Source organism: Pongo abelii, chromosome 4, assembly GCF_028885655.2.
Source record: "Pongo abelii isolate AG06213 chromosome 4, NHGRI_mPonAbe1-v2.0_pri, whole genome shotgun sequence".
In the NCBI taxonomy this organism is placed as follows: domain Eukaryota; kingdom Metazoa; phylum Chordata; class Mammalia; order Primates; family Hominidae; genus Pongo; species Pongo abelii.
The window spans coordinates 158,237,327-158,255,617 of NC_071989.2; the positions used below are offsets into that span (position 1 = coordinate 158,237,327).

Below are 18,291 nucleotides of genomic sequence, written 5' to 3' on the forward strand. Positions count from 1 at the left end.
AAAATTTTAAAAGTACCTATAGATGTTCTCACAGGTACTTTCTCTATCATTTGATCATTATTTCGGTTAATAATTAACACTTACTTGAATGGAAATTGATATAGCCTCAGGCCGAAAACATTCTAAGGGTCTAAGGACTTTGAGCTTGGGCTCTTCTATAGCTACATGTTTGAGGTTTGGTGAGGTTCCTTGTAAAGGTCTTCATTTCTCAGTCTGCCTTAGTGCTGGAGCCACAGAGCCAAAATGTTACTTTGTCTCCTGATCACACCTGATGATAGGTCCATGGACTGCCCTCACTGCTTCACTGTAGGGTTTCCAGTTAAAATATGGGATGATCAGTTAAATTTGTATTTCAGATAAACAATGAATAATTTTTTAGTATAAGTATGTCCCAAATGTTGCATGGGACATGCTTATGCTAAAAAAGTATTCATTGTTTATCTAAAATTCAAAATTAACAGAGCATCCTGTATTCCTCTCTCCCTGCAAATTTGGCAGTCCTGTTCCCTGGCCTTTACAGAGTCTGCAGAAAATATCCTCCTCATCCCTTGTCTCTTGTGGTTGCCAAAAAGAGGCCCAAATAACCCACATGGCTTTTCTTCTCCTCAGTGCAACTATGTGCCAGGCCAGGCTGCTCTGGCTCCTGCCTGCTGTCTCTCTGTTCCCCTTCTACCCCCTAGGCCTTGCTATGCAAGGAGAGCCCTTTTCCCAGTAGCGCAGCAACACCAATTTTTTTTTTTTTTTTTTTTTTTTTTTTTTAAGACGGAATCTCTCTCTGTTGCCCAGGCTGGAGTACAGTGGTGCGATCTTAGCTCACTGCAACCTCTGCCTCCTGGGTTCAAGTGATTCTCATGTCTCAGCCTGCCGTGTAGCTGGGATTACAGGCGTGCGCACCACGCCCGGCTAATTTTTGTATTTTTAGTAGAGACTGGGTTTCGCCATGTTGGCCAGGCTGGTTGCAAACTCTTGGCCTAGCCACAGCGTTTTGAAAGATTTTTGGGAGACTGGGCATGGTGGCTCACGCCTGTAATCCCAGTACTTTGGGAGGCTGAGGCAGATAGATCACCTAAGGTCAGGAGTTTGAGACCAGCTTGGCCAACATAGTGAAACCCCATCTCTACTAAAAATACAAAAATTAGTCGGGCGTGTTGGTGGGTGCCTGTAATCCCAGTTACTTGGAAGGCTGTGGCAGGAGAATTGCTTGAACCCAGGAGGTGGAGGTTGCAGTGAGCCGAGATTGTGCCACTGCACTGCAGCCTGGGCAACAGAGCAAGACTGCATCTCAAAAAAAAAAAAAAAAAAAAAAGAAAAGAAAAAAAGAAATATAACGTTAGCTACAAATATTTAAAATTTTCAAGTAGCTACATTAAGAAAATTAAAGAAGCAACTGGAATTAATTTTAATGATATCTTTTATTTAACTCAATAGATCCAAAATAATATTTTAATATGTAATCAGTATAAACATTCATCATTCATTACTTTTGTTTTGTATGAAGTCTTTGAAATCCAGTATCTTTTACACTGACAGCACGTCGCATTTGGGGTTCATCATATTTCAAGTGCCCAATAGCCACGTGTGGCTGGTGACTACTGTATTTGAGCACTGCAGGTCTAGGTTACAGCAGGAGCTTTGGAATCTGACTAACAAGGCCCTGCCACCCACAAGCTCTTTCCTTTCTGAGTCCCAGTTACTGCCACCTTAAAATAAGCATGAAAATAGTATCCATCTCTGTGCCAACAATGATGCCAAGTACTTAACCTGAAGCTCTTTGAGTTATCATAACATCGTTACTTGTTGATTATTATTAATAACCTCCATTTTACCAAAAATGTCTCTGAGGCTCAGAGAGGCTAAGTAACTTTCCCAAGGTCACACAGCTTGACCAGGCAGAGTTAGTAGTTGAACCCAGCTCTTCTAGAGCCCTAGGTCTTGACCATGCTGCCTCCCTTTCTCTCCTTTCCAACTAATCCCAGCTAGAGATAAGTATCCCCTTTGATGCTAGGAATAAATTGTTGGCTAATCTGTGACTGGAGAAGGACAAGCAGGGAGGAAACAAGCCTTTCCTTTGGTGTAACTGGCATTCTTGCCTCTTTGGACCACTCTGTTCTCTGGGAGTTCACTTTTCTCCATCCTTTAGTTACTGAAACACCCTTGCCCCTGGCCACACTGGTATGACACAGTTTCCTTGGCATGTCTGTCTCATTTCTGAGGACACACCCATGTTGAGGAGACTGTGGGAACTGGCCTAGGTTTCATGGCCACACCCAAGCTATCTCTTAGCAGGGCCGTCTCTGCAGTTGGCTAATCTCTCTCTCACACAGCTTCTTCCTGGCTGCAGTTTAGGGTGGTCATGTTCTGTCTGGCTCTAGGGGCTTCTCCTGGGAGTTCTTGCTAGGCATCAGCTGAATCGACACCGGGAAAGGGTAGGCCCTGGGACGGCGATCTCCCCATGGGCATCTTTGCTGAGAACTGGACCATGCACCTCTGGCCACCAACTGATGTGTCCCAACACAGACCTTGTCTGGGTCACAGGTCTAGCCCATGGCTTTGGCAGGCAGTAGGATCATCTGGGCTTCCTGTGGTCCCTGGTTCCCCACCTGCCTTCTTGTGGTTAATATATTTTTCTTCACCTTCACCACTTCCTCTCAAGTCCGTCCATCCTCTGTAGGTAACTAATCTCGTTAGTTTCTGATTTGAAAATATGGAATGCTTCGAAAATTTGCATGTCATTTTTGCAGAGGCGCCATGCTAATCTCTATATTGTTCCAACTTTAGTGTATATGATGCTGAAACTGAGCACCAGTGTGATCCTTCTAAGCAGAAATCAGATCATGTCACCGTTGCTCAAAGCCCTCCAGTTGCTTCCTGCAACCATCAGAATAAAACCTGAATCCCTTACTGCCCTCCACTTACTTTAAGACCCTACATGATCTGGCTTCTGTTTCCTGCTGATTTCCTCTACTTTATTTTTATTTTTTTAATTAATTGATTTTTTGAGACAGTCTTGCTCTGTCGCCCAGGCTGGAGAGCAGTGGCGCAATCTCAGCTCACTGCAACCTCTGTCTCCAGGGTTCAAGCAATTCTCCTGCCTCAGCCTCCTAAGTAGCTGGGATTACAGGCGCCTGCCACCACGCCTGGCTACTTTTTGTATTTTTTTAGTAGAGACGGGGTTTCGCTATGTTGGCCAGGCTGGTCTCAAACTCCTGGCCTCAAGTGACCTGCCTTGGCCTCCCAGAATACTGGGATTTCCGGCGTGAGCCACAGCACGCAGCCTATTTTATTTTTTGACACCATCCACCTGGAGATTTATTTTGTCTACTTTATGCCCTTGTTCACCTGCTCCAGCCACACTTGCCTTCTTGCTGTTGCCCTTGTGGCCAGCACTCTCCTGTGTGAGGGCCTCTGCAGGTGTCCTTCCCTAATACTGGGTGCGGCTCTTCCCTTGCTTGTTCCTAGGGCTGGTTACCTCTGCCTCTCTGGTAGACATTCACATCTTGCGAGAGGCCTTCCCCAAGTACATCCCCCACCATTTTCTAACTCTTTATTTGGCTTCGTTTTAATTCATGGCACTTATCATATGTGTATTGTCTCATGCGTCCATGTGAAGAGACCACCAAACAGGATTTGTGTGAGCAACAAGGCTGTTTATTTCACCTGGGTGCAGGCGGGCTGAGTCCGAAAAAGGAATCAGGAAAGGTTGGTGGGATTATCATTGGTTCTTATAGGTTTTGGGATAGGTGGTGCAGTTAAGAGCAATGTTTTGGGGGCAGGGGGTGGATCTCATAAAGTACATTCTCAATGGTGGGGAGAATTATAAAGAAACTTCTTCTTCTTCTTTTTTTTTTTTTTTTTTTGAGACGGAGTCTTTCTCTGTCACCCAGGCTGGAGTGAGTGCAGTGGCACGATCTCAGCTCACTGCAAGCTCTGCCTCCCGGGTTCACGCCATTCTCCTGCCTCAGCCTCCCGAGTAGCTGGGACTACAGGCGCCCGCCACCATGCCCGGCTAATTTTTTTGTATTTTTAGTAGAGACGGGGTTTCACTGTGTTAGCCAGGATGGTCTCGATCTCCTGACCTTGTGATCCACCCATCTGGGCCTCCCACAGTGCTGGGATTACAGGCGTGAGCCACCGCGCCAGGCCTAAAGAAACTTCTTAACGGTGAGGGAGATTATAAAGAACATTGATCAGTTAGGGTGGGGCAGAAACAACTTGCAATGGTGGAATGTCATCAGTTAAGCTATTTTCACTTCTGTGAATCTTCAGTTGCTTCAGGCCATCTGGATGTATACGTGTAGGTCACTGGGGATATGATGGCTTAGCTTGTGCTCAGAGGCCTGACATATATAATAAATATATTACATATGTAATATGACATATGAGGATGGCGATTAAAAATAACAAATACGCAAACAAGTTTTTTTTTTTTTTGAGATGGAGTCTTGCTCTGTTGTGCAGGCTGGAGTGCAGTGACGCGATCTCAGCTCACTGCAACCTCCGCCTCCCAGGTTCAAGCAATTCTCCTCCCTCAGCCTCCCAAGAGTAGCTGGGACTACAGGGGCACACCATCACACCCGGCTAATTTTTGTATTTTTAGTAGAGACAGGGTTTTACCATGTTAGCCAGGCTGGTCTGGAACTCCTGACCTCGTGATCCACCCATCTCGGCCTGCAAAGTGCTGGGACTATAGGCGTGACCCATCGCGCCCGGCTGTAAGTGCTGTTTCTATTTGCATTCCATAGATGAGAAAATAGAGAGCTAGAGGAGTGAAACACTTGCCTCAGGTTACACAACTGGGGAAGGGTTGCTGGAGATCTGGCCCTAGTTCCCTGGAATCCAAGCCCACACTGTAACCAGTTGTGTTATGCTGCAGCATGTCTTTGTAAATTGGGGATTTGTCGTTGTGCTTGCCACACATTTTGTCTTTAATTGTAAAGATAAAATGAGTGGCCAGGAGTGGTGGCTCACAGCTGTAATCCCAGCACTTTGGGAGGCCGAGGCGGGTGGATCACCTGAGGTCAGGAATTCAAGACCAGCCTGGCCAACATGGTGAAACCCCATCTCCACTAAACATAAAAAAATTAGCCGGGCATGGTAGCGTGAGCCTGTAATCCCAGCTACTCAGGAGGCTGAGGCAGAAGAATGGCGTGAACCCGGGAGGTGGAGGTTGCAGTGAGTAGAGATTGCGCCACTGCACTCCACCCTGGGGGACAAGAGCAAGACTCTGTCTCAAAAGAAAAAAACAAAAAAAAACAAAACAAAAACAAAAAAACAAGCCAATGGTTATGAGTGTATTTTGTGTACTATAAAGCACTGTCCAAATGTGAGCATTATTAATATTCCTGGTATGACTATAGCTACCATTTAGTAGGTGCTCACACTGTCCTAGCCTACGATGTATATCATTCTGTCACTCAATCCTCAGAACAACCTTGTGAAAATATGAAAAAAACCAGAAAGTCAGGAAGATGAGGTCATTTGCCCATGGTGACATGCTGGTAAACCCAGCAATCTCACTGTAGAGCTGGAGGGGTTTACTTACTGCCTCCCTGTTGCAAGCTAGGGGACACACAGACATGCCCTTGACGACCCCTTGTTGCTTCTTCACCCTCAGGTAACATATTTCTGGAATTCCAAGAGGAGTTGGAGCAAGTCTATAAGGTCTACTGTGCCGGCTATGACCAGGCCTTGCTACTGGTGGACACATACCGGAAGGAGCCAGAGCTGCAGCGGCACATCCAGGGCATTGTGGAGGCGGTGGTGTGAGTAGAACGGCCAGTGAGCACTCACTCCTACCCCACTGACCCGGGTCAGGGCAGCTACGGTCTCACCCCTTTTTCATGCCATTCATGCTGGTTCAGGAGTGTTGCTCTGTCAGAGCCTGTGTTAGTCAGGATAGGGCAGGCTGTGCTGCAGAGACAAACAGCTCCCACATCTCAGTGGTTTCAAACATCAAAGGTTTATGTCTTCCTTATGCTCCATTGAAGGCTGACTTGGGTTTCTGCTCTTTGTCATCCTGACTTCGGGACCCAAACTCACAGCAGCCACTGTCTGGAATATTGCCAGTAACTGTGGCTTAAGAAAAAAGAGCTCTGAAGAGTCTAATGCTGGCAATTGAATGGTGTGGTCCAGAAATAATATTAATCACTTCTCATAATTCATTGGCCAGGACTAATCATAGCTTCATTCAACAGCCAGGAGGCAGGGCATGCCATCCTACCACATGTCCAGGGTTGGAGAAGCGGAAACATTTGGGAACAGTGCTCATGAGAAGCACAGGAAAGGGCAGTGAGATGAGGGGACCCATCTGTTCCCATAGTGATGAGAAGCAGGTGTGTATCACCTGAGGATCCCTCTCTACCAGTGGCTGAAGTCCTGCCACATGGAAAAGGGAGAGTATCACCAGTCCGTGGTGGACTCATAGCTTAGAATTAGCACCAATGGGTAGAAGCCCCAGGTAGAAAAATATAGAGAATATGTCTTCGAATTTAAATTTTCGAATGCGTAACATGATTACATGATTCAAAAACTTTAAAACAAAAAAATTTTTACAGTAAAAAATATCTGGCTGGCTGTATTTTTTACAGTAAAAAATATCTACAGTGCTGGGACAACAGTCGTGAGCCACCATGCCAGACCTAAAGTCTCCTTTTCAAGAACCCATGTCCTAGCCCTTCTCTGCTCCCAAAAAAACTGTATTCATTTTCCCTTTTTATTCATCCTTCATGGGTCTTACAAACAGGCTTCTGCAAGAGTCACTAAATATATTTCTGTAGTTTACAGATATAAAGGGAAGCAAGGTGCCAGAGATGATACAAAAGGGAGAGGTAGAGGCTGCGCAAACTAGAGACAACAGACCCTGTGTAGCGTGCAGCTGCAGCACAGTCTTAGCTAATTGTTGCTATCAAGTGGCTTTTGCTAGATAACAAACCACCCCCAAAATGTAGTGGCTTAAAACAAACATTTATTTAGCTCATACTTCTGCATATTAGCAATTTAGGCGTACTCAGTAAATGATTCTCCTGGAATCATTAGCACCCTCAAATATCTGCAGTCACCTGCAGGTCAGCTTTGCTGATCCTGGCTGGGTTTTTTTCATGGATCTGGGACACATGAGCTGCCTCACCTGTGGTCCTATGGTCTCTCCTCCTCCTGCCCGCTAGCTTATTCACATTGCGGCCTCAAGGTTCTAAGGGCTGTGGGGAGGGCTTGGCATCTAGAGGTCTTAGCTGGGAACTGGCACATTGTCATTCAAATGAAGTCCTAAGGCCAGCCCATACTCAAGGGGTGGGGAAATAAACTCCATTTCTTGGTAGCAGGAGCTTCATAGTGACAAAGGCTTGTAGAGATTAGGGGGAGAATAATAGCAGTGATTGTTTTGCAAACCATCTGCCTCAGCTGCCATGTAGAAATGAGGGTCTGTTGTGGCCAGAGCCTCTGATTTTTTAAGAGATGCCAGAAACTTAGATGTAACATCTCTCGAGAGTTCAGTGCTGGCATCTAGCTCAGACATTTAATAAACACTGTGTGTGGGAGCCCTAGTTGGCTCAGAGGCTGCTGTTTATTACATCCTCTGCACTTTGGTCTTTCCTAGCCAGGCCAGCTGGGCTTTGCTCATGGGCTCTGTAGCGGGTCTACATGGTGGTGGATGTGGCTTGGCCCCTGGCCATGAGAGAGCCATTTTATGTTTCAGGATCTAGTTTCCTTATGTGTAAGGTGGGAGGAATAACAGCCCCGCATGGGGCATTTATTCATTGCACATGAGTGACACTCAATGAATCCCACGTATTATAGTTATCTCAGCTAGGCAGGGATTCTATTTTCTCGGAGACCACACTGTAGTTCTCAGTTTTATCAGTGCCATGCTCCCTTGTTATAACAAATATTACATAAATTTACTATCCTAAGACATATCCTGAAATATATGTATAAAGAAATATATATCTCCTATCTATATATGTAACTGAAAAAAATCAATATAATGGCTTCACTATAAAGGATAAATAAAAGGAAAATCGTTTCCAATAAAATGCTATATAGTTCAGTGTGCATATGCTCGGACACCACTACTAAAAGATATAAGGAAGCCATCAGATGCTTGCAGCTACTTACAATAAATAAGTTTGGATTTAAAGAAAGAGATATCTGAAGCTGTTCTGTATAAAAAGTACAGAAAAATGAAACGGCACAGAATGTGTGTACCCTAGAATAGTAACTGACAGTGACAATAAACCTGACTTTCTTTCTTTCTTTTTTTTTTTTTTTTTGAGACGGAGTCTCACTCTGTCGCCCAGGCTGGACTGCAGTGGCGCGATCTCGGCCCACTGCAACCTCCGTCTCCCGGGTTCACGCCATTCTCCTGCCTCAGCCTCCCTAGTAGCTGGGACTACAGGCACCGGCCACCAAGCCCGGCTAATTTTTTGTATTTTTAGTAGAGATGGGGTTTCATCATGTTAGCCAGGATGGTCTCGATCTCCTGACCTTGTGATCCGCCCACCTCAGCCTCCCAAAGTGCTGGGATTACAGGCGTGAGCCACCGCACCCGGCCTAAACCCGACTTTCTTGTTTATGATAAGAGAAAGAAGGAAATAACACCGTTGAAATTGGGATTTATAAAAGGTAGTGTCATAGTAATTTCCAGTATTATGATATATGACTGGATAGAGTCCAAGTGTGACAAACATATTTAGGTTCTTAGAAGTGTAGCACATTTCGAGGCCTTTGTTCAGTTTCTGAATGTTCAGGGGGACATATGAGACATGGAACAATTCTCTGTAGTTCAGGACTGTCCTTGCAAGACATCCATTGTACCTGGTCCCTGCCCATTAAATGCCTGTGGCATTACTTTCCAGAGCCTGGCCAATAATAATCACCATGCCAGCCATAACTAGTACTTTCTCAGTCTGCTAGGATAGATGGCACCAGGTTATTCGATTCCTTGGGATTCCAAAATGCAAGCTGACCCCACCCTTTATTTGAGTAGGATGTTCATTCTGTCTTTTAAGGCAACTCTTCCCATCTGAGAGCCAAGGGAATAAAAAAATTCTCCTTTACAGTGGGCAGGAAGCTCTGCCCTAGGTAGGACTGTCCTAATGGTAGAGCTGTCAGGGTGGAAAAGGTGGCCTTGCAGAGGTGGGCCCGTCCAGCACAAAGCACTGCAATTCCAGAATGATGACTGAGGCAGCAGAGTTTGGAGAAGGCAGATAACCTTTGTTTTCCTTTATCAGCTAGATGTGTTTGTTTTAAATATAAAGGCAACATATGCTTATTGAACAAAAGGAAAGTTCCAATAACACACAAGTATATAAAGTAAAAAGTAAAAATCCATTCCACTAGTAGTGTTTTCCATCCAAATTTTCTACTGTATATTTATAGAGAGACAGATAGATGGACAGACAGATAGATGATTAGATAGATAGACAGAATTTTTTTTTTTTTTGAGACAGAGTTTTGCTCTGTCACTCAGGCTGGAGTGCAGTGGCGCAATCTCAGCTCACTGCAACCTCTGCCTCCCGGGTTCAAGTGATTCTCCTTCCTCAGCCTCCCGAGTAGCTGGGACTACAGGAGTGCGCCACCACACCCGGCTAATTTTTGTATTTTTAGTAGAGACAGGGTTTCACCATGTTGGCCAGGATAGTCTTGATTTCTTGACCTTGTGATCTGCCAGTCTTGACCTCCCAAAGTGCTGGGATTATAGGCGTGAGCCACGGCGCCTGTCTGATAGATAGAATTTTTATGAGGCTTCTTCTACACATGCTGTTCTAGAACTTACATTTATGCTTAACCATAGTAATGAATATCTTTTCAGGACAGCATGGATATTGATATTTCTACAGTGTTCTTTCTTTATTTTATTTTATTTTTTTTTGAGACGGTCTCACTCTGTCACCCAGGCTGGAGTACGGTGGTGTGATCTCAGCTCAATGCAACCTTGACCTCCCAGGCTCAGGTGATCCTCCTACCTCAGCCTCCTGAGTAGTTCGGACTACAGGTGTGTGCCACCACACCTGACTCATTTTTTGTATTTTTGTAGAGACAGGGTTTCTCTATGTTGCCCAGGCTGGTCTCCAATTCCTGGACTCAAGCAATCTGCCCACCTTGGCTTCCCAAAGTGCAAGGATTACAGGCATTAGCCACTGCGCCCAGCACAGTGTTTTTTTTAATGGCTGCAGAGTTTCTTTCCTGGACTGTTCTTAGACTATGGTTTATTTGGTCATTCCTCTATTGAAGCATATTTGGGTTGTTTCCAATTATTTACTAACTCAAATAGAGTCGCTGAACAACTTGTACCTTTATCTTTGCTCACTTGGGTTTGTATTTCTGTGGGTATATTTCTAGGATGGGATTGATGGAATAAAGGGTTTGTACCCTTTACAAATTGCCAAACTCCTCTGCCTCTCCAAGATCTTGCCAGTTGATACTCCCACCAAGAGAATGTACGAAGGCCTGTTTTTCCACACTCACCCAGCTCTGTGTATCATCTTTCAATTTCTGTTGCCTATCTGAAAAGCTGCATAAAAAAGTATTGTCCAAATTACCTTAGAAAGTCTGTAAATGTGAGCAGATGCCCTCATTCTTTGGTAATTCCTTCATGATTGTGAGGAAAGTACGCAATCATCTCTTCCAGGACCCCTTGCTCTCTAATTTGTGAGGCGATAGTTGTCCCCGGGAGACACTTGGCTCTTTCCCATGGAAAGGAAGCCCAGAGGATGGAGTCTTGCAAATACCTGGCAGTGGTTTCCACCTCCCCTGCCCACAGTCAGCCAAGCCCCAGGACACCCTTGGTGAGAGCAGATGACCAGCGTAGGCGTCTCCTGAAGGGTAATCCCGCCCCTTGCACCTTCTGAGGGGCTCCCACCTGCTCTGCCTATTCTTAGCTTCATGGCTGATCTTTCCTGGACATTTGGTCTGGAGATTTTCCTAAGGAAGGAGAGCCAGAGGCACGAGTATCATCAGCGAGGGCCCAGAGAAAGGTCCTGAGCAACACTGGTTAAGTCTTCAAGGAGAAGGCACACTTAGATGGCTGAGATTTGAAACCTTTGTGGCTTTCTCCAAGCTGGGCCTAGGGGCTACTGGTCATAATCAATGAAAGACTGTGGAGCCCCTTCCCAGATGCCATTGACTTAGGGACTCTTGATGAAATTCCAGACATCCTTAAGAAGGAGATTATAACTAGTCATCCATGCATCAGTGGTGTATCTGGAAGGGACCTTGGCACCATTAGTTTCAGAGTTTTATTTGTTTTCACTTTTTTTTTAAGAGATGAGGTCTTGCTTTGTTGCCCAGGCTGGAGTACAGTAGCATGATCATAGCTCAGTGTATCCTCGTACTCCTGGGCTTAAGCAATCCTCCTGCCTTAGCCTCCTGAATAGCCAACATTCCTGGTTAATTTTTTTTTTTTTTTGAAACAGAGGTCATGCTATGTTGCCCAGGCTGGTCTTGAACTCCTGGCCTCAAGAAATCATTTTTTTCTTTAACTTTTTTTCATAAAAAGTTTCAAAACTATAGAAAAATATTATAATGTAATAGATACATACCCACCACCTAAAATTAACAAGTGTTAACATTTTGCTGTTTGCTTTATCTATTTTTATGCTAATTTGAAGGAAATTGTAGATATTATGGCTTTTTACCCCTTAATACTTTAAATACATCTCTAAAAATTAAGTTCCTGTGATTTTAAGAACATTTTTTTCGCCGGGTGCGGTGGCTCATGCCTGTAATCCCAGCACTTTGGGAGGCCGAGGTGGGCAAATCACGAGGTCAAGAGATGGAGACCATCCTGGCCAACATGGTGAAACCGCGTCTCTACTAAAAATACAAAAAAAATTAGCTGGGCGTGGTGGTGTGCACCTGTAATCCCAGCTACTTGGGAGGCCGAGGCAGGAGAACCACTTGAACCCGGGAGGCAGAGGTTGCAGTGAGCTGAGATTGCACCACTGCACTCCAGCCTGGTGACAGAGTGAGACTCCGTCTCAAAAACAAAACAAAACAAAAAAACAAGAACATTTATTTGAGGCAGCAGACCATTCTATTAAATAAGATATCATGTGGATATGCAACACAGAGTTGAGCTGCGCTCGGGACATATCTGAGCAGAGATGTCAAGGATCCAGTTTACGTGTCAGTCTGGAGCTCTGGAACAGAAGTTGGAGGTGGAGATCTGGGCTTGGGATGTGTTTAAAGCCATAGGACCAAATGAGGTCACTAAGAGAAAGTGGAGAGAGAGGGAGGAGAGGACACCCAGGGCACTCCAGCATTGGAGAGAGACCAGCAGAGAAGGCTGAGAGAGCTGCCTGCAGAGTATGAGGAGAAGCGGGACAGAGGGTGTCTCTGGGACCAAAAGAAGAAAGTGTTTCAAGAGCAAGGGTGTAGTCAGTCGTGTCTGCTGTGGAGAGGCCGAGCAAGCTGAGGGCAGAGAGTTTGAACATTGGATTTGGGACAGATGGGAAAACAAGGCCCAGAACCATCACTGCCTGCCTAACATCTAGAACTCACAAGTTACAGATGAGGAACTGGAGGACCACAGAGAGGGAGTGACTTGCCTGAGATCACACAGTGAGCTAAATGGTAGAGTGAGGACTACAGCCGAGGCCCCCTGGTCCTCCAGAGGGTGGGCTTTACCTGCCTAATACCAGCCTTCTCCCTCAGGCCGCAAGCTGGATCTTCAGGCCTCAGTTTCTTGCTGGTAATTCCTCTGCAGAGGATCACCAGGTACCCATTGCTGCTGCAGAAAATCCTGGAGAACACAGTCCCTGATGCCAGTGCCTACCCTGTCCTTCAGAGAGCTGTCTCTGCCCTCCAGGACGTGAACACCAATATCAATGAGTACAAGATGCGCAAGGAAGTGGGTAAGGACTTGGGCATTTAAGGGGACACATTAGTGGGAACGCTTCCAGTTACAGAAAATTTATCTAAAATCAGCTTCACCAGTAAAGAGAATGTAGTGGCTTATGTAACTATAAATCCAGAGGTAATGCGAGCTTTAGGTAGGGTTCGATCAGGGTGTTGGCTCCATTTCCCTGTAACTCCCTTGTCTCTGCTCTTTACTCTGTATCAGCTTCATCTTCAGGCTGGCTTGCCTCATAATGGTAAGTTGTGGCTGTTCCAAGACTCACAGCTGCACACCACACTTACCAGGGTAAGGCAGGGTTTTTTTCCCCTTAGCCACAAAAATTAAATCAAAGTTTCTCTTTGATAGGACCCACCTGGGTCATGTGCTTACCTTGAACTAATCACCAAAGTTAGGGCATCATGAACTGATTGGCTTAGGTCTGGGTTATGTGCCCTTCTTTGAATCAATCACTGTTGCCAGGGGTTTGGAATTATATAAATTGGCTTGTATCAGTCAGCAACCCACCCCTTGAGCTAAAGTGAGATCAATCTCATCCAAACCACATGACTGCCACACTGTGGAGGAGAAATCAATAGTGGGGAGGTAAAGAGCTGTGCATACATCTGGGGAGAGGGGGACCCCTGCCTCTCAGGTTACTAAAACAGAACGGTTTGGAAAACGAAACAGTGTCCAAGTTAAGAGAAACTCAATTACATGACTGAGACAACATAAAAATGGCAATTCAGCTAATGTTTACTAAGGGCTAGCTGTGCCATGCTTTTTCCTTCATTGTCATATTTGGTCTTTGCACTAACCCTCTGAGGTTGGCCCTGTTAGCCCCATTTCACAGTCGGGTAAAATGAGAGCATGCATCACCTGCTTCCTATCACAGAACTGGTAAGGGACAGAGCCAGGTTTAAAACTCAGGCCTGGAGTCTTCACCACCATGCTATACTATATTTAGCAGCTTTGGATTTCCTCCCCACCTGCTTCTCCATCCTGCGACAGATCAGTAGGAAGCAGTGAGTCAGGACCGGGAAGCGTGGCTCCCAGCTGGCCTGGCTCAAAGTGGCTGAGGGACCCCAGGCAAATATCTCCTCCCTGGGTTCTTCTTTAGGAAGTTCATTCAGACCCTCTGTCTTAGGTGACTCTCCCAGCAATCCTGCGAGGTGGCTGGTCCCATTTTACAGATGAGGAAACTGAGGCCCCAAGGAGTGGTGACTTCCCAAAGTCAAGCAGGCAGGAAGCTCTTCAGCCAGGGCTCACACCTCGGACAGAGGACCCTGTGCTTTTCCTGTGTGACTCACCAACCTGATGAATGTGACCCTGATGGAGCAGAGGGCCCAAGCAGGTGCCCAGCCAGGCATGTCCGTGACACTTGCTGTCCTGAGTTGGCTTGATCACCGTGCTTCCCCTCTTCTCTGTCGTTGCAGCCTCCAAGTACACCAAGGTAGAGCAGCTGACCCTCCGGGAGCGGCTGGCCCGCATCAACACGCACACCCTCTCCAAGAAGACCACCCGGCTGAGCCAGCTGCTGAAGCAGGAGGCAGGGCTGATCCCCAGGGTGAGCGTGGGCCTGGGAGGAAGAGTCACATCCAGCCACCCCCAGGGCCAGGCCCTGCACAGTGGGTAGACAGGGGGCTTAGGCTCCTTTCAGAACTGAGGCAACGGAGGCTGAGAGATTGAGGTGCTGGGAAGAGGCAGAGGTGGCACCCCACTTGATTCTGAAGAGCCAGTGGAGGGGTTTCTCCAGTGTCTTAGGCCACTCTCTTTGGGGCCTATTTACACAGATAGGAGAGCTGGTCTCTGGGTTTGGGCAAAGCACCAGCCCTAAATAGCTACTTCTAGCAGCACAGGTTGGTGGAGTGCCTGCTCTGAACCAAGCATGCTCACACAATGAAATAAGTGTTCCCACTATCCCCATGAGAAAACAGAAACTCAGAGAGGGTAAAACACTTGTCCAGTCACACGGCTAGGAAGCCAGTGAACTGGGGCTCATGCTTGTGTATCTGATTCCATGCTCTGAATGTAAAACCACTGAGCTACACCACCCACTCAGCTGTGGGGTTGCGAGAACCAGCTCTGGTGGGCGAGTCTGTGGAAAGGTTGTCCCATTGAGGACTTGGGACACTGGAGCCAGTGTACACTGCCCCTATGTGGATATTCTCAACCCTCACACACATTACTTTCAGACAGAAGACAAGGAATTTGATGATTTAGAAGAGAGGTTCCAGTGGGTGTCTCTGTGTGTGACTGAGCTGAAGAACAACGTGGCTGCTTACCTGGACAATCTGCAGGTGAGGACCCTGCAGGGTTCATAAAGGGCGAGTCTGGGCTGGGTTCCCCTGGCAGGAGGCTTGCAGGGCCCAGCCTACAAGCTGGGAAAGGCACCAGCCTCAGAAACCAACCAGATTAGGTCATGCTGTCTCTGGCTGCCACCAGAAGAATGCTGGCCAGCGCTCCTCAGCCCCAGGTCATTATACCGGGGGCAGCTCTGAGCCCATTGGAGTTCCTACCACATAGGGCCAAAATTCACTGGAACCAGAGCCCCGCAGAGCAACCCTGCCAGACCAGCACCTAGAGCAGGGGAGACAAACTCAGGTGCCTAATGGGGCCAGGCAGGTAACGCTACTGAGTGAAGTGTGCAGGTAATAGGCAATCCAATGCAATAGGAACCTAGTGTCTAACAGGCTGTTTATAAGGCTTTTCAGTGAACTTAAATATAAAATAATATTTGGAATTTGAAGGGCTGAATGAATGAATACATGAATCAAATCTAAAGGAGCAGCTATTCCTCAGCTCTGAGGGGTTGTTGCTGGGTGGGAATATGGGCCCAGTTCTTCTGACTTTAAGAAAAACGCACCTGGAAATTCAGGTATTTTTCAGATTTTTGATGACATCTCCTGATGCGTCAATGTGAGCAACTAATTAAATGAAGATTTAAATGCTATGGGGCATTTTTTTAATGCATTGATGTAAATAGGAAAAGTTAGACAAAAGTATTAATAGAACATGTGGAATATGGACATGGGAAAAAAGAAACGCACTGCTGAGCGCAGTGGCTTATGCCTGTAATCCCAGCATTCTGGAAGGCCGAGGTGGGCAGATCACTTGAGGTCAGGAGTTCGAGACCAGCCTGGCCAACATGGTACAAACTTGTGTCTACTAAAAATATAAAAAAAATTAGCCGGGCAAGGTGTCACATGCCTGTAGTCCCAGCTACTCAGAAGGCTGAAGCAGGAGAATTGCTTGAACCTGGGAGGCAGAGATTGCAGTGAGTCAAGATCATGCCACTGCACACCAGCCTGGGTGACAGAGTGAGACTCTGTCTCAAAAAAAAAAAAAAAAGAAAAAAAGAAAAAAAACCCCACAAAGGTGGCATGTAAATGTATGAAGTTCAAGAAGCACTGGAATGAGGAGAAAGATGTTGACTCAGTCTAAGGCGAACTTTCTAATCACTTAAGCTGTGTGAGAATAGAATCAGCTGTGTGTGTCCCTCTCATTGGGGGTGTGTAGACAGCCTGGAAAACCTCTTTAAAGTATGGTGGAAGGGGATTCCAGCGTAAGATGGCCATGACAGGCCATGATTGGATGTTTCTCCTTGGTACTGGGTCCAGGTTTTCCTCTACTTCAGGCCGCATGAATACAATCTGGACATCCCCGAGGGGCCTGCAGTGCAGTATTGCAATTTGGCAAGAGACCTTCACCTTGAGGCCTTCCTGAAGTTTGTGAGTGGAACTTTTCCTTTCTCCTTTCTTTGTTAGGCAGGTGGTAGAGCTTACAAGAATAACATTTAGAAGTCAGGCACTTTGGCCATGCGCGGTGGCTCACGCCTGTAATCCCAGCACTTTGGGAGGCCGAGGCAGGCAGATTGCCTGAGCTCAGGAGTTTGAGACCAGCCTGGGCAATACGATGAAACCCCATCTCTACTAAAAATACAGAAAATTAGCCGGGCATGGCAGTGTGCACCTGTAGTCCCAGATACTCAGGAGGCTGAGGCAGGAGAATTGCTTGAACCCAGGAGGCGGAGGTTGCAGTGAGTTGAGATCATGCCACCGCACTCCAACCCGGAGACAGAACGAGACTCCTTCTCAAAAAAAAAAAAAAAAAAAAGAAGTCAGGTACTTTACACAATTGCCACATCTGTAATCTTCCTGAGTGGTCGCAGCATAGAGATTATTATTAGTGCACTTTACTGATAAAAATAGCCCCCACTAACATTTATTGAGCCTCACTATCTGCCAGGTTCTATGCTAAGCCCTTTATATTCCTTACATCATTTAATCCTCACCATATGGTTTTGGGGGTGGCTACTATGAATAGCTCCATTCTGCAGATGAGAGCTTGAGGCTCAAAGGGGGTGACCTCCTGGGTCATTTATACAGATGATCAGTGGTAAGCTGGGATCTGAGCCCCAAAGACTCTTGACCACCACTCTATACAAAATCTTTTCTAAAGCTGGGCAAGGTGGCTTGTGCCTGTAATCCCAGCACTTTGGGAGGCCAAGGCAGGAGGATTGCTTGAGCCCAGTTGTTAGAGACCAGTGTGGGCAACATAGACCCTGTCTCTACAAAAAATAATAATAATAAAATTAGCTGGGTGTGGTGGCATGTGCTAAGGTGAGCCTGACAGGTAGGCTGCAGTGAGCTGTGATTGCGTCGCTGCACTGCAGCCTGGGAGACAGAGCGAGACCCTGTCTCAAAAAAAAAAAAAAACTTTTTCAAGGTCTTTGCATAATAATGATTCAAAGTGCTATATAAGATTGAATGCCTACTCTGTGCTAAGCACTCTGTTAAGCTCATTGCATGCATAGTCCCCATTTTTCAGATGGGCAGATTGAGGCCCAGAGAAGTTAGATAACATGCTAAAGGTCCCAGCTAGTCAGTGGGGGTTAGACTGGAACCCAGGCCTGCATGCTTCCAAAGCCCCTTCTCACAGCCCCTGCCCTTTGCCACCTCCTTTCCCAACTCTCACGCTCACTTCTCCCCACAGAAGCAACGGCTAGAAGGCCTGGTGTGGCAGCCACTGTGCAGCCTGGCCAAAGCCCTGCTTGGCCCCCAGAACCTGATCAAGAAGCGTCTGGACAAGCTACTGGACTTTGAGCGGGTGGAAGAGAAGCTGCTGGAGGTGGGCAGTGTGACCTACCAGGAGGAGGCCGCCCGGCACACGTACCAGGCACTCAACTCCCTGCTAGTGGCTGAGCTCCCACAGTTTAACCAGCTGGTCATGCAGTGGCTGGGCCAGATCCTGCGCACATTCGTGACCCTCCAGAGGGACCTTGCAAAGCAAGTGCTGCAGAGGGCAGAGGGCAGCATGGCCCAGGTAAGGCCTCTGGGACTTGGACACCTGTGGGGAGTAGCCAGGCAAGGCCCTGCAGCCCCATCAGCCAGCTGTGTGTAGGGGCTAGGATGGAGGGAGGATAGGCCTGAACACAGGTCATCAGGCCCTTAGGAAGA

General features: G+C 46.7%; 1 protein-coding gene and 1 non-coding gene across 3 annotated transcripts in view; one reads left to right on the plus strand and one right to left on the minus strand.

Annotated features, from left to right (window-relative positions):
• Positions 1 to 18,291, plus strand: part of ARHGEF37 (Rho guanine nucleotide exchange factor 37) — a 53,674-nt gene that overhangs the window by 22,682 nt on the left and 12,701 nt on the right. For both annotated transcript variants that reach the window (XM_054556051.2, XM_002816068.5), the window contains 6 exons: positions 5,615 to 5,762; positions 12,652 to 12,851; positions 14,269 to 14,399; positions 15,028 to 15,132; positions 16,453 to 16,563; positions 17,828 to 18,157. In XM_054556051.2, coding sequence (XP_054412026.2) covers positions 5,615 to 5,762; positions 12,652 to 12,851; positions 14,269 to 14,399; positions 15,028 to 15,132; positions 16,453 to 16,563; positions 17,828 to 18,157 — 1,025 coding nt within the window. The remainder of the gene's footprint in view (positions 1 to 5,614; positions 5,763 to 12,651; positions 12,852 to 14,268; positions 14,400 to 15,027; positions 15,133 to 16,452; positions 16,564 to 17,827; positions 18,158 to 18,291) is intronic.
• On the minus strand, positions 2,699 to 2,803 carry LOC112133584 (U6 spliceosomal RNA). The gene has a single exon (XR_002915221.1). It is a non-coding gene; the product is annotated as a U6 spliceosomal RNA (small nuclear RNA).